General features: G+C 39.4%; 1 protein-coding gene across 17 annotated transcripts in view; it reads left to right on the forward strand.

The window, feature by feature from the left end:
* The window catches only part of KALRN (kalirin RhoGEF kinase), a 504,304-nt gene that overhangs the window by 229,028 nt on the left and 259,568 nt on the right, over positions 1–15,708 (forward strand). For all 17 annotated transcript variants that reach the window (XM_068687540.1, XM_068687542.1, XM_068687541.1 and 14 more), the window contains 2 exons: positions 4,705–4,896; positions 11,691–11,822. In XM_068687540.1, the coding sequence (XP_068543641.1) occupies positions 4,705–4,896; positions 11,691–11,822 (324 nt within the window). The remainder of the gene's footprint in view (positions 1–4,704; positions 4,897–11,690; positions 11,823–15,708) is intronic.

Raw genomic sequence — 15,708 nt, forward strand, 5'->3', positions numbered from 1 at the left:
CTTCTCACAAAGATTAATATTTAGCTCTACCATTGTGTGAGTAATCTCATTCCTCTAGTCAATTTGATAGAGGAAAGCCTTGGTGTTTCAATATGATGCAAAGCATATTGATCATCGCTCTGCACTTGGGTATATGGTATGTGTATCACTTGTTCTGGACTGAAGGTACTTGTACTTCCTTTGCCAGAACTGTTCTGTGCCTGGATCTGTTAACCTCCTGGAAGAGTGAGTTATCACTTTCCATGGAGCATATGTAAATATGACAGAGCTCACTGCTGCCCGTCCTGCTGTCAGGGAGGCAGTTGTCTGACACTAGATGGAGATGCGTATTGTCCTAAGGAAGTCGCAATATATTTCATACATGTTACAATTTTCCTGTAAACGCTAATAATGTATTTTGAAAATTCCCAGAGTTTGTCTTAAATGAACAGTATTTTTCTGTATGTAGGCTGAGCTAAAATGCCATCCAATATTATTCTGCAACATTCTAGATGTAATTGGCCTTGTTATAGAAACTTAAAGGTCTTAAAGATATCTCATGAGATTATTTTGTCACTGAAACATTCTGCTTTGGGTTTATGTGTTAGGTTCATTTTGCAGATGGTTTCTAAACTTACAGTAACACAGTGAAAGCTTTTCTTGCTTTTTTTTTTGCTTTTTTTAAACAAAATCTTCAGCAATCATATTTCACCTTCAGTTAATCTGCAAAACCCTTCTTTTGCAGCCCACATCCACTGCCACCACAATATCTCAGCTAGTTCTCTAGGAAATGAGATGAACACAGCCAAGTTTCTTGCAGATTTAGTGCTTCTCACTGCTCATTTTTCTTTCAAGAGTGTAAGGTATTCTCTATATATCTGTAATAGAAGAAAGTAATGTTCCAGCTAGAGTTGGAGGGTTTAATTAAGAGGGAAGGTCTCCCAGCATGATTATTAGATGATCAGTTCTGAATTAGTGTTGTATTTCCCTGTGGGAGATCATTCCCCAGCTGAACCACCACTACTGTCAGTGCTTACTGCTGATGGCTGTTATCCTAACAAGTGTTAGGGACTTTTGCATTGAACACGTGCACTGGAAGGAATGTCTGTGTTATAGACATTAGTTATAAAAATCAAGGCTTCACTTACGCTACAGGAATGGACTAAGAGATGGTGGAGACACACACACAAAAAGGTATTCTGAATTTGAAAGGCATTGCAGGTGGCCTCCCTAAACTGTCAAAGAAACTTGCATATCATGATGCTGATGCACATACAGAGAATTTTTTCTTTTGTTTTGTTTGTCCACCATGTGTTCTTTAGGAGTAAAAAATCCCCTTTCTCGTCCAGAATTTTGAAGGTGAAGTAAGTGGATGAAAAATTCCCTCCTGTTGTATTTGCAGACTTTCAAAAAGCAGTCCCTACATGTAGAATAAAATTTTATCAATGATATAGGGAATATGTTAGTCAAAACTTGGCTGTACCCTAGTATCACTGCAACAGAATGTCAATAGAAGTGTTTTTGTCATTACTTCTAGACATTAATATATGTTTTCTCATTGTTTGACCTATTGTATTCCTGTGTAGCCATAAATCAGTGATCCCTTGCAGTGCTCTTTGGGGACACCTCTCTGTTTTGAAGACAAAGACAAGGGGGAGGAGGGAAGGAGAAGACTTTGGTTATATTTAAAATGAAACTCTCTATGAACCTGCTAGTTACCAGCCTAAAGGAAAAATAAAGTCACAGACATTAGTTGCTCAATTTAATTTACATCCTGTTAGGATAAAAAGATCAGTGTAGTAATAATACAGAAGCTCTCAATTCATTCAGTTTTTAGAGATGAACAAACCAGAGGGAAAGGAAGGTTTAGCTCTGTGAAATGTTGACAGTTGGCAGCACAGACTTTTGTTCCATTTTACTCGGAACATTACACATTGGCAGATAAAGATGAAAGCAGCCAGTTTACAACTTTATTCTACTTCACGATGGAAATGTCTTGAGTCTTTTTGCGGATTGTGGTCAATTAAATATTTCCTCCTAAAACTAAATTCTAGAGTGCTTTGAAGCTGTATTGAATTTTTCAACCCACAACAGGCATCCAAATCTCCCTCACAATCCTGATCCCATAACAGCAATGTCTGATAGGATATGCTATTCTAAATTTCAGTTTTAAGTCTTCCCTGTTTCTTGGGTATCTCTGAGACCTTGGATGAGCATTGCGTCTCCAAGCCCCGCTTCAATGTCACTGCCTCACTGAGGTGTGACAGATAAAGCAGAAGGAAAGGATACCAGTATTGTGGAGTAGAAGATACCTCCATTACACTACCACTAGGAGCTGTACAGAAGAGCACACCATGTATGACAGTCTGCTCTTGAATCCATGAATCCATTTATCACTCAGGAAGCACCAGGAAGAACATTGGGTGAGCAGGTAACTACCAAACTGCTCCTTGCTGGAGGGCTCCTTGCTGGAGGAGCTGTGGAGTTAGTGGGTTGGCTACAGGACAGCTTGGTACTCCTCCATGAGAAAGCTTCATCTAGTAAAGTGAAATTCCTTCTATAAAAATCCTCTTCTCTGTATAAACATGTAAAAAACAGACTTAACAATATATAAATCTACCAAAAAAAAAATAAAAATGACTAAGACTAGGACTCTATCTGCTACATTTCAACTAATTGTACATTTTATCCTTCTACTAGTTAGTAAGTCCATATACTGTAGCTACAGAGATCTAAGGAATTCCTATGGAATCATGCCCACTGTATTGCAATGGCTGAGACAATTCTGTAGGGGAAAAACAACAACAGCAAAAAAAAAAAAAAAAAAAAGGAAGTCTACTATTTTTGACACGAAACCAAAAATTCTTCAGCAACATTTTTTTATTTATTTTTTTTTTTTATTGAAACACAGCAAAGGTTCATTTCTTCAGTTGGTGTACCTCATCCAGTTTTTAGCAACTGTTGCGATGCTATACTGCTTTCCATCAGAATTGCTGACCTGAAATGTTAAAAAGTCGTCTTGGCTGAGGTTTAGTTATGAAGGCTTTCTGGGAGAAAAGCTTTAAATATTTATTATTCTAAATTACGTTTAGAGGTGTTTGAATTTTAGATCACCAGCCACAGTCAAATCATAACAATTTTTTTAAAAATACGTTAAACTCCAAGGAAAAAAAAAAAAAAGTGTTCTTCTAACCATACAGGAAAATTTTTGTTTCTTTAAAATTAATCTGACAACTTCTATTTAAATGAAATTTTTAAGAGAGGCTATGAGGTAAGGGAAAAACTAAAATTGGAGGCTGGGTACTGCTTTGTCTGTGTAATTCATGTCACAGCTTTCCCAGTCATGGTTTTACTAGGAGAGCAGACTGGTTGTGAGGACTGTGGTCACATCCCTCATTACTTTAGCACCTACAGGTGTGGTTAGCATACTTTGTAGTTATCCAACAGGCTTTGCAGACATACGTTGCCCTGCTTCACAACTTAGTTTGGAGCTGTGCCTACCTTAGCAGTGCTCTGTTGTGTTTCATATTTGGATTGGCAGATACCTTGCCACATGGTGCTCCTACTCACTATGATGAGATCCTGCTCCAGAAAACTTTTCAACCTCCAATTTATTATTTGTCCATGAGTAGTACTGTAAAAATCATCAGGGCTCTGTCTGCTCTTGTGTGTAGGGGTCATACAGATTCCACTCTGAAATTTCTAAAGCCCTTTTGAAGTGTCTCAGTGAGATGAAAAGCAGTGAGTCAGTACTAGCAAAACATCTCAACTGCTGGGACGTTCCTTCCTTCCAGTGAGAGCAGAGGAAGGAGAAGCATTTACATCAAGTGACAGTCCAGAAATCTGCAAGACAGCTGTCATTTTCCTCTTGACAGTGCATCTGTGTGTGATATTGTCATGGTGGCCCTTTATATTTAGGTTTATGTTCCAATGCTTGGGGTATCATAATGTAGTTACTGCTGTCCACTGTCCTATTTGAGAAAGACCTGTTCTTCCACTGCTTTGAGGTTTGGTAAGAATCACCATGGGGAAGTCTTGTGAAAGAATAGAAAATATCCTTTTAGTAGGCTTTTTGAATCCTTCTGAATTCACAATGTAGTTAAATGATCTCTCTGCTAGAGAACAGCTTAAAATAACCTACAGAAAAAAATAACATTTTAACTGAAGAACACAATATAATAGTTATTTCTATGGAAACTTATTTTTCTATAGAATATCCTTATGAGCTCTTTTAAATTCTATAACATTTTTACATTTGTTGACACTGCGTGTCTGTAAAGGATTGTCAGAGAGGTCTCAAAGGATAGAAAGCAAACATTTCATTTGTAAATATGTGGACTTAACACACAGAAAGATTAAGTAATTCAACAGAAATATCAAGAATAAGATAGAAGCAATGAGTAAACCCCAACAGGTGAGTAAATAGCTAATGTGCAACAAATGGTTTTACCTAAATAAATACAGAAAAAAATAAACTGAAGAAGAAGCAGGGCAAGATAACAGTGGTAGATAATGGCATAGATGTGCAAAAAGATTCCTGGGGGATGTATTTTTAGAGTGGAAGGTAGTATGCCTGCTATTCATGCATATTTAAATGGGTGGTTGATTGCTCTCTCTGAACTGCTCGGCTTTTCTCCAGCTGATGGTGTTTGGAATACGTAATGAAGGCAGGGGGTGGTCATGGTTCTTCTTGCTCATTATTTATGTGTGCTTTTTAATTTTCAGAACGCCTATGTCAACATCAATCGGATCATGTCTGTTGCATCCAGGCTTTCTGAGGCAGGCCATTATGCGTCCCAGCAAATTAAACAAATTTCTACCCAGCTGGATCAAGAGTGGAAGAGTTTTGCTGCAGCCCTGGATGAGCGTAGCACCATTTTAGCCATGTCCGCTGTATTTCACCAGAAAGCTGAACAGGTGAGCTGCTTTTGTGACTGGCAAAGTGGTCCACTGCCGCTTTGATAATTGTGGTGCTGCAGTTATTACCCTATGGCTTTTGGATTATATACGGTGAGGTTAAAATTCTTTTCCTAGTGGAGCAGTGTCTCAAATACAAACAGTGATGTCGACTCCTCCCCGCTTCTGAGTGGATAAGAAAATATGTTTAGGCCTTAGTGTTGAGATCTGGTGATAACTGAAGTACTCTGGTGCAGTAACGTGCTGCCTTGTTTCTGTTGCCTGGTATTTCATAAGTGCTGTGGATAAAGTCAGGATTATTATGGCCAAGAAAAAAGTATGTATCTACATTCATATGTATACATGGGATGTGCACAGAAATATTCATAGGTATAGCATAGACCTACTCCAGCAGACAATTTCCAGAAGCCAAGGCATATTACTGTTAATGAAGCTTACAAAATTCAGTCCACCTCCACTCCCACAGCATTCTCCATTGCCCCAAGCTTTGTTAAGCCTCATTAAGAGACAGCTAGTAGCATCCCAAAGAACTTTCTGTCCCTGAACTCTGGTTTGCATCTTTAACAACTACCAGAATTGTTCCATAATTTCACGGCTAAAAGCAGACTTAAAATGTGTCAGTGAAGAAACCTGCTTTTTTACACCTAAACCAGCTTCACTTAATAACGATGGTTCAACTTTGGTTATATGTTGATTACATTCATTTTCCATTGACATATGGTGCTTTGAGGCTCTCTTGAGTGCTGTTGTGCACTTGTTTTTTCCAAGTAGTTTACTTAAAGTTACTAAGTGGCTGTGGTTGATATTTCTATAATAACCCATACTTCAAGTGGCTAAAGAAGAAATTATTACTGATATGCCAGAAACTGCGCCTTGTAAATCAGAATGTATGCATGGAAATGTTTAGCTGAAAAAGTAAAGATTTTCTTTGTTTGTTTCTGAGCATAGAATTATCATGTTTTTTTCTTTATTTTCTGTTTCCTACCGTCAGCAGACCATAGCACAGAGCAATTACTCACCCTACTGGGCACTTACTCATGTAAGCATGCTCATTGGCTTTGAGACTGATACACTAACAAGATGACCAGTACAAGTCCATTCATCTCAGTACAATGGACACTGTAAAGCATAGTTGTAGACTTCATACTGATAATTATTTGTCATACAGAAGAATCAAAAAAGAATTTATCCAGTCTATAGTCTTAATGAGAATAATACAAGGTTTATTAATTAATTAGTTCCTTTTTGTTTGCTTTGGTTTGATGTGTGTTTGTTTTGGGGTTTGTTTTGCTTGTTCACAAGCAATCCCCTATTTTTCTGAAGTGTCAGTCTTGTTTGCAATTTATGAGGAGTTGCCAAGGTATTTTATAGCACAAAAGGCAATAAAACAGAAAGCTATACTAAGCTGTCTGTCAGCTAAAGGTGAATTTTTTTTGTCACTCTACCCTTTGAACACTGTCAAAGTGGATATTTTGCTTCAGCCTGAACTTGAAAAAAAGCTCCACTAATGTCACTTTCAGCTTTGGCTCTTTTTTATTTTACAATTGAATGGATGGGTCTGAAAAACTCAGTCCTCCCTTAGCACCTCTATAAAAGGAACTGAATTTTGTTCTGCCTGACAGAAGACAGTCTCTCATTATTAGGCAGACAGGAGAGTTTGCTAATTCTGAACAGCAGTTGCTCCTCACTTGCAATAAGCAACAATTCAGTGGGAGGTAAGTGCTGATCTCAAGCCTGTAGGCTCAGACCCCTGGAAGAAGGGGAGTGTGGGAGTCAGCGTGTCCATTAGCCAAGGTTGAAGTGTTGGTCCTGCTTCAGTAACTCTGATAGAATAAAGCAGTGACTTGTAGGCTAATAATTTAGTCATTTGACCTCTGTATAGTATAAAAAGTGAGGTGTTTGGCATCTGTTCTCTAACTCAGACCAAATCTGTGGTCTATCAAGCCTTCATTCCAAATGTGGTCCTTTATTATGTGGCAGCACCCAGGGTTGTGGTGGTGTTCTGTGTCTGTTGTTTTGGGTTTTTTTTGTTGCTGTTTTACTTTTTAAACTCAGATCAGAGCTTCCTCATTTTACAAAAAAAAGGCTTATATCTCTGAAACAAAGATGTGGATAAACCCACTACTTCCTCTGCCCTAGATCAAATCTTGTTTTTGCTCCCTCTGTTGTGTTGGTAATGGTAGTACTGATGCAGATCCAACCACTTTTTTCCCACAGTATGCCCCTGCCTCCCCATACCAGTCTGATATGCAGATTGCCTTCCCTCTCCAGTGCGATAAGCCACTACCATCTCTTTATTCCATCCTTCCTACTGATTGTAAATCCTAGTAAGATCATAATCTTCCAGCCATTGGCACACCACAGCCTGCAAAGAAGTTGTTGGCTTGGGACAGAGATTTATGAAAAGCTCTATATCTTATAACATGCAAGCTGAGCAGGAAACAACTTGTTTTTCAAGGTCTCTTCCTAAAGACCCCACACAGCACACTGTACAGAAAACAATTTGTCTGGTTTGGAAGGATGAAAGGCTGAGTCAACCCTGCTGGGAATTGAACCTCACATCTGTCTTCACGTGCTTCAGAATCGCATTGCTAGCCTGGCTCTCACAGCAGATACATGTGGCACATTGAATTGAACTTGGCTGAATGAGTTCCTGGATCAAAGCTGGGTTTTTGCTTTGTCTCTTTCTTTTCCTTCTTTCCTTTTTTTTTGGCATTTTCTTGATGATGGTTTGGTATGTATAAATTATGTTTAAAAAAATAAGGAAGACACACATGTGCCCAAAAACGCATACAAAGAAAAGGGGGGAAAAAAAAAGGAAGGAAAGAAAAGACAAATGTTGCCAACTCAGCCTCTAGCCAAGCTTTCTTCAGCACGTGTGTTTGATCAAAACTAGTAAACTAAACTCCAAATACCTGCTGTGTCCAGGTGAAGGCACAACTCAGGATACTCAATGGAGGTGTTTCCCAAATTTCCCTTAATTCTGCCTGCTACAAATCTTTTTTTTTTTTTTTTTTTTTTCTCTCATGTTACCATGGAAAGATCTTCTAGAGCAAAAGAGAATCCACTTCTATATCTTTGGGTATATCTGAGGCTATTCAAGGTTGCAAGAGAATGTGTCTTATCTCACTGTGATTTTGAGAGAGCTGTGCTGAGTTACGCCAGAGGAGATTCTGACCCACTGAGTGCCAGATGGCAGAAGCAGACGTACTATGTGTCCTCCCCTTTCTCGGTTGCAATCTCTGAAAGTGTGCTGAAGTATTAATAAGATGCTCACATCTCATATTTTGTCAGAATGAACAAATTAATGTCTTCAATCATCTGAGAGATCCAAATCAATTACTTCTGGGCCAGAGTCCACCCTCAGAAGGACACAAGCAGACTTACTAGATAAACTAGTTGGTGTTGGTTGTGTACACTAGACAGTCATGCTGATTCTCTGAAAACTGACCCCTGACTATTCATTTCATGTTGCCTTACTCCCCAGACAGGAATATTACTGTTCTCATCTCTATCTGGATCCCTCTCAGCACGTCCTGGAGTTCTCTGTTTGAGGAAAGGAAATGAAAAAGAGAAGAAAACAAAAAAGGGAGGAAGAATTTGAGGAAAGGGAAGAAAGGAAAAATCAATTGATATCTGTGAGATGCAGGGATAAAAACAAGATAACTTCTGCATTAGGTAGGGAAAGGAAATTCCAAAAACAACATAACAACATCAGAAAGCATAGAGTTAACCTCATAAAAAAAAAAAAAAATATATATATATATATATAAAATATAAAATCAGGGCATCAATAGGTATTTTAGGCCACTGAAAAAACAATTTCATTTCTGCCTTTCCATCTTTCCCCACAGACTTTCTGGATCCCTCTCAGGATGCTCAGGATGACAAAGGTGGACTAGAGTCTGTTTTTAATTTTTCTGGGCCTGGGAGAACTACCCTGGTTATGCCACAGTTCCAAGGTGGAGGCCTAGTAAACAGCAAGCAAGGGCTGTGCAAAAAAGTTGAAGGAATATGGACTACAAAATGGCAGAGCTGTGTTTTGGAGCAGCCATGTGATCCAGAATAGGAGTTAAAAAAGGAGAACTAGAAATAAGTTGCCTAAGAATCCATTAGTACCCGACCTAATACAGAATTTGTGACTTTGGTGAATAGGTTGTGAGTTAGGAGTAAGTTGTGTGTTAGGAGTAAGTGTGGGTCATTACTTCAAAGTTACTTTTGGATTACATCAGAGGCACAAAGATACCTTAGGGAAAATTTTAATTTTAGGAGAGATTTTTCTTAATCTTTCCTCAAGTCTTGAAAAACATGTAGAATTATTGGAGCCTGTCATTTCAAATCATATTTAGGCAGCTTTTATGTTCCCAGTAGGAGCTATTCCTGTCTAAGGGCTAACTAGAAACTTAAGCAATTAATTTAAATGGTATTGAGTATCCACTAGACAGTAACAGCTCCTGTTCTGATCTCACAGTTAGAAATTTACAATTTTAAATTTATTTTTTAACTCAAACAGCGACTTTGTTATATGAATGTGCTTCTAGTGTGAAGGGTTACATAAAATAAAGTTGATCAGGTCCACTACAATAAGTGAGAAGTAATAAAAAATAATATAGCTGCTTTTTTCAAGATACACAAATTCCAATGTTGTGATACCTTGCAAAAATCCTTAAAAAACAACTTGCTCTCTGTGTGGATCCCCATGTAGACCACTACTTCAGGGTATCAGAGTAAAACACTGACAAGCTATATTTCTTAAAACTTCTCAAAAGAGAGGTTATCAACTGTTTCTGGTGGTGGTGGTAGTAGTGAAATTGCTGATGTAATTGCTGATGTGATGTTCTCTATATACAATTGATATATAGAGGAAAGATAGATGTGAGACAACCAGGTGTGAATGTACTTACATTCATCTTCTTGAGGTGTCTTCCACCTACACTGCAAATCATGTTCTGGAGACATGGCCGTATATGAGAAACAGGTCTATAAGTGCTTGTACAAAAATTGGTAGAATTTGGCCATTTAGATAAGAGCCATAACTGTGTGATTTCAGCAGCAGGAACACTGGTCTATAAGGTGTAAAGATCTTTTGTTCCCTCTGTTCACCAAGAGGTTTATGTAACAGCTCTAGAAAGTATTGGTCTCAGCTCCGTACTCTTAAAATTGCATAGGACATTATGTGAATCCCACGAGCTTAGCAAAAAAGATGATGACCTCAGCTTCATGCAGGAGTGTTTGGGAATTTCATCTTAAGAGATTCAACAACTCAGTGGTCGAATCAATACAAGAGAGCCTGCCATCCTTGAGTCCAGTCTTCTAGAAAGCACAGTTTTCACTGGTAGATTTTTACTTTGTAGATATGAATGTTTAGGAGTTTATCTTTGTTATTGAATCTTTGTACACTGAAAAGTATTTACAGTGCAAACACTTTATAGCCCTGATTACACAGCAGCATGGTGAATAGCTTTACACTGCTAATAAAAAAGGATGCTGATGCCAGAACCAGAGTTGAATTGAAATTCTTTACTTTGAATCTCACAGCCTTTCATGCTGTGAGTTAGTGCTTTACTAACAAGCCACAGGTGAACGCTTCAGGAGTGGATAAAACTGTGGTCCTGGGGGTGGTTTTGCAGCATTATACATTCACCCTACAGGGTACTGCATCTGTTGTATAATTAGCTGTTCTTTTTTATTTTTATAAATAGCCCTGAAGTATGGCAGGCTGGCTTAACAGCAAGATGGAGGAAGAGAAAATATTAATGAGTAGTAATGAGGTGGCATTAGGCAGTCAGTACGGACAAAATATGAGCACGTTAGGTGCTGTGTTATTGAAGTAGGCTCTGCTTAAAAGAAAAGGAGGATGGGAACCTTACAGACTAAATTCCACTTTTCTTTTACAGAACAGGCAGCCCCCGGGAGAGCTTCCCCCAATATGTTCTGCCAGAGTGCATCAGCACTGCTCGGGAGGCCTTTAAGAGTGGAAAAAAAAATTTCCATCCCTCTGCTCCCCAAGCCTGTTCCATTTGTGGCTCTCTGTTAAGGCTTCCAACCAAGGTGCTAACCCATATCTATTGCAATGGCAATGACTTTTTTTCTCCCTTTTTGTGGATGTCTGCCCACCAGGAACTGGACTGAGACCAGCAGCTCATTTTGCATTGGCTGCATGACAGCCATCAGATGGTAATGGTATCTGATCACTGCTGACCTGGGCCAGAATCAAATGTGTGACCCAGGGGTTAAAGCCTTGGTATTCTGTTAGCAATCCCACTGAGCTGGTGCTGAGGTGAGAGCTACTTGAATACAAACTGTCTGTCTATCACCAAAATGCATGTCAGCATTGATTTTCAGTGGGAGTTTGTATTGCCCAAATTAGCAGTGTTAAGTACAGGTAAGTGACCAAGGGAAGTTGGCAGCTGAGATGATGACAAATACAGCTGGATATGCAACTGTGTCCTCCTGTGCCTCACGCTGATGGTTTTTTTTCAAAATGTTGCAGCCTCCCTGCCTTAGTATGCAAAGTCTCTTAGAATGGATGTTTTCTAAACCTGGTTAAAGAGGTATTAGTTTTTAATCAAGAAGAAACAAAAAGCATTACATTTGGATATAGGTGTTTTTCAGGCACTTGAAGGGGTGATGGGAATATGCTGTTCCAGGGTTTTCATACAAACCCCTTATAACTGTTATTTTCTCTATGGTCCAATCTACAGTCATCTGTGGCACTCTGCAAAGTTTTCTAAAGCTGACAGTGATGAGATGTTCTGTGTCGCTGTTGCTCATTGTTTCTGGAATTGTTTCAGTTCCTTTCAGGTGTGGATGCCTGGTGTAAAATGTGCAGTGAAGGAGGGCTCCCCTCTGAGATGCAAGATCTGGAACTGGCCATCCATCACCATCAGACCCTATATGAACAAGTAACACAGGCATACACAGAGGTATGTGTTTCCCAGAGGATAATGTGAGTATCTAAGTGATAAGATACTTAACTATGTTTGGGAGGTTGGCTTTTCCAAATAAGATAGGTTTATATTCCATTGTTGCAACTTTTTCAAAGGAGTCAAATCTACCTTCTCCCAGGCTGTAGGATTCAGGGGAGTCACAGTAATCTTGTTGCAAGGGTGCTCTGGACAATCTAGGGGACAAACCCAAACACAAATGGAATCTGGAACTAGTGTTGGCACCCCAAAGAAGAACAGTTTCACTGCCTTTGCTGAAATGGAAACCCATTTTAGATGGCAGTAGCTTTACTCCTGTTGATTTCCTGTTGTGAATGAGTCATGACACAGGTACGTGAATGGGAACTGAGAATGACAAAGCTTCTTGTTTCAAAATACGAAGTCACACTGTTCAGCTCTTGCTCTGTTCATCATATTCTTGGAAGAACATATAGAATAAAATGCAGGAGAAAATTATTTGCTATTTGAGGGTTGGTGGTACACATATACGGTGAAGTTGTTCAGATACCATGAACGTAAGTGATGTTAAATAGTAATCTCCTATTTTCTGAATAACTGGAAGAATTTGAGCGTTAATTATTAGAGCAATTCTGGATTGTAATCATGAAGATCAGTTCCTAATTCAGTACTCAGACAGGCTTCTCAGGAGCAGTGTAAGCAAACACAGACCAGCCCAGTTGACCTCCAGTTACAACCATGAGTTTTATACATGTGTCTAGTCAGAAACTAAGGTATTCTGTTGGCACTTAAAAATACTTCTAAAAAGTAACTCAAATTGGGGTTAAATAAAAATAACGTTTAAAACTGGGATTTTGTTTAGGAGCCCCAGTCTTATTTTTTGTGAAAAGAAAATTGATTTAAAACACAAAAGCAATTTTTAAAATGCATATTGCTTTTACTGATGCTTCCTCAGAAGGCTTCAAATTGTCACAGACACAGCTGTTTAAAACATTTCCGTATTATTTCACTAATAAGCACATTTTTAAACAGTCTGTAGAACTGCCAGAGAGGTTACAGTCTGTTATTTCTGAAATGTTCATTCCTTTGACTACAGCTACATGGTGAGCTGAAAAGCCTAGATTAGACCTGAGTCCTGCCTCCTATCCACATGCCCATATCTCCAATGCAGACAATGCCTCTTGCCTGTAGAATTTAATGTCTTCCCTCAGAGCTCTCTATGATGGGATGAAAATGGTAGCTTTCTCTTTCTTTTATTTTCCTGCAGAGTCATTGAAAATCTGTTTTCACTTCTGTAATTGTAAGATATTTGAAATGGAATGCACGTTCCATGGAATAAACATCTAAATCTGGATATAGGGGCCTCTTCTGTTCTATTACAGAGAAAAATGAAGCGTTTCACATACTCTGGAGGAACCCAAGAAGAAATGCCCAAGGAATTTTAGAAAAAAAAAAAAAATCCACCTTACTGTGGTTATAGCCATAATTGTTTGCCTTTTTTCTTTATTGACCATGAGTGAAGCTCAAAAATAGTGAAGGCAGGGACCATGGGTCTGATATGCAATCCTCTTCTACCCCACTGGTAACACCAAAAAGGTTCTCTTTAGTCAGGCTTGAGCTATGTTGATGGTAACTTTTGTTCAGTGTGACTTGATTAACTGAATTTTACCGTCTGTTCCCAGAGGCATGATACATTTGCTCTAAAGACCCATTTTTTTCCTAGTGCAAATTGTAGCTGTTTCACAGATGGCACCATTACTCTAGTCACTGGCAATGTTTTGGAGGTATTGCTGACCCAATATATATATGATGTTTACAGATTATAGCTTATTCACTACTTATGCATACAACTTCCATGGAGATTATTGCATTAGCACAATAAAATCTAGCTTTTTTTGGTTAACTCAAGGACACACAATGTCTTACAGAAGCGTTTACATACAGCCCACCCTATCCCTTTTCCCATCATGAAGTCAAAATGCAGGAATATCACCAAATGGCAGGAGTACGTACATATCACATGATGAGTTAAACCTTTCCTGAAACTCCAGGCAATTTTGTACTTTTCAAAATAAGTGAGAAATGGTCAAATTTGCTTTGACAAACACAGCACTGGCACTTAGACATCCTAGGGGCTGCAAGTTATGCTGGGTGTAGATCCATTAATCTTAAGACTTTTGCAGCACTTTTTTAAAATGTATCGTAAGTGTAGTATCGCTACAGTAGGTCGAGTATCGCTAAAATACAGTATCGCTAAAGTATCGCTAGTAGGTCGAGGGAGGTGATTGTCCCGCTCTACTCTGCGCTGGTGCGGCCTCACCTCGAGTACTGTGTGCAGTTCTGGGCACCACAGTATAAAAAGGACATGAAACTGTTGGAGAGTGTCCAGAGGAGGGCTACGAAGATGGTGAAAGGCCTGGAGGGGAAGACGTACGAGGAACGGCTGAGGGCACTGGGCCTGTTCAGCCTGGAGAAGAGGAGGCTAAGGGGAGACCTCATTGCAGTCTACAACTTCCTCGTAAGGGGGTGTCGAGAGGCAGGAGACCTTTTCTCCATTAACACCAGCGACAGGACCCGCGGGAATGGAGTTAAGCTGAGGCAGGGGAAGTTTAGGCTGGACATCAGGAAGGGGTTCTTCACAGAGAGAGTGGTTGCACACTGGAACAGGCTCCCCAGGGAAGTGGTCACTGCACCGAGCCTGTCTGAATTTAAGAAGAGATTGGACTGTGCACTTAGTCACATGGTCTGAACTTGGGTAGACCTGTGCGGTGTCAAGAGTTGGACTTGATGATCCTTAAGGGTCCCTTCCAACTCAGGATATTCTATGATTCTATGATTCTATGATTCTATGATGCTTGTGACCTTGCACAGTCCCTGAAAAACTCAGAAGAATCACATGAAAAGAGATTGTTTTATTTTTTTGCAATTCTAAGAACATGGAAATGACTGGAAGAGCACAGCATGTAGCTCCTCCATTTGTGAAGCTGTTCCCTTCCTTTCTGTAAATTGTGCATTGCTGAGCTCTGAAAGCACAAATCTTCTGTGCCCCTTGATTGAGAATGCAGTAATATTTGCAACAAAAATACTTCCAGGAAAGAGACTTTTTAAACCAAAGAAGTGCAGAGCTGCAGGAGACATGAAGTCCTGGAATATATATGTATTTTTGCAAATATAGAGCACCACTGGTTATCTGTTTGTCACTGTGCTGCTTACCATGTATTTTTTGTACGTTTCATCCAGCATGACAGGACAAGCCTGTAAGTTGGAGAGCAGGAGAACATTTCTAATAGCCTCTAATTTGTGTTAATGATTATTAGCAGGACAACTGAAGCACCTGGTGCCTGGCATTTATCTCTAGCTGTGCAGAAAATGACTGGAAGGCTATGCCCATCAGGGAAGAACCGTAACTTGTAATCTCTGAGGTTTTTTAGGTAGACAACAGGAACAAATAACTCATGGAATAGATAAAAGCCTAAATCCTATAGAAGAAGCAAGGAGTCAGAGAGAATGCAGAAGTGCACTTGTCTCTCCTCCTCCTCCTCCTCACAGTGTGAGTCTAGGAGAACATCCTGTCTCAGCTTTGGATGAAGCAGGTGCATATACAAAAATTGCTGTAACACCAGCCAGGGACAGATGTGGACCAACTGTAAACCCCAAAGCCAGTACCAGGACAGTAGTGAACTCACATGGTGGATTTAGCCAGTGAAAAGAGTGAGTTCCAAGTCTAAGAAGCTGCTCCCAGTCATGTGCGTGGCCGTGGTTTCCTGTTCATGGTGATTAGATTGTTACTGATTGTCTTCTCCCAGATACAATAGCATATTGTATGCCTTTTCTTCCCTTTATGAATGCTGCTTCTTCCTGCCTAGCAGCTATTGCCACCTCCATAAAGTTGCTAAGGTAACACCTG

This window comes from Anas acuta, chromosome 6, assembly GCF_963932015.1.
Source record: "Anas acuta chromosome 6, bAnaAcu1.1, whole genome shotgun sequence".
In the NCBI taxonomy this organism is placed as follows: domain Eukaryota; kingdom Metazoa; phylum Chordata; class Aves; order Anseriformes; family Anatidae; genus Anas; species Anas acuta.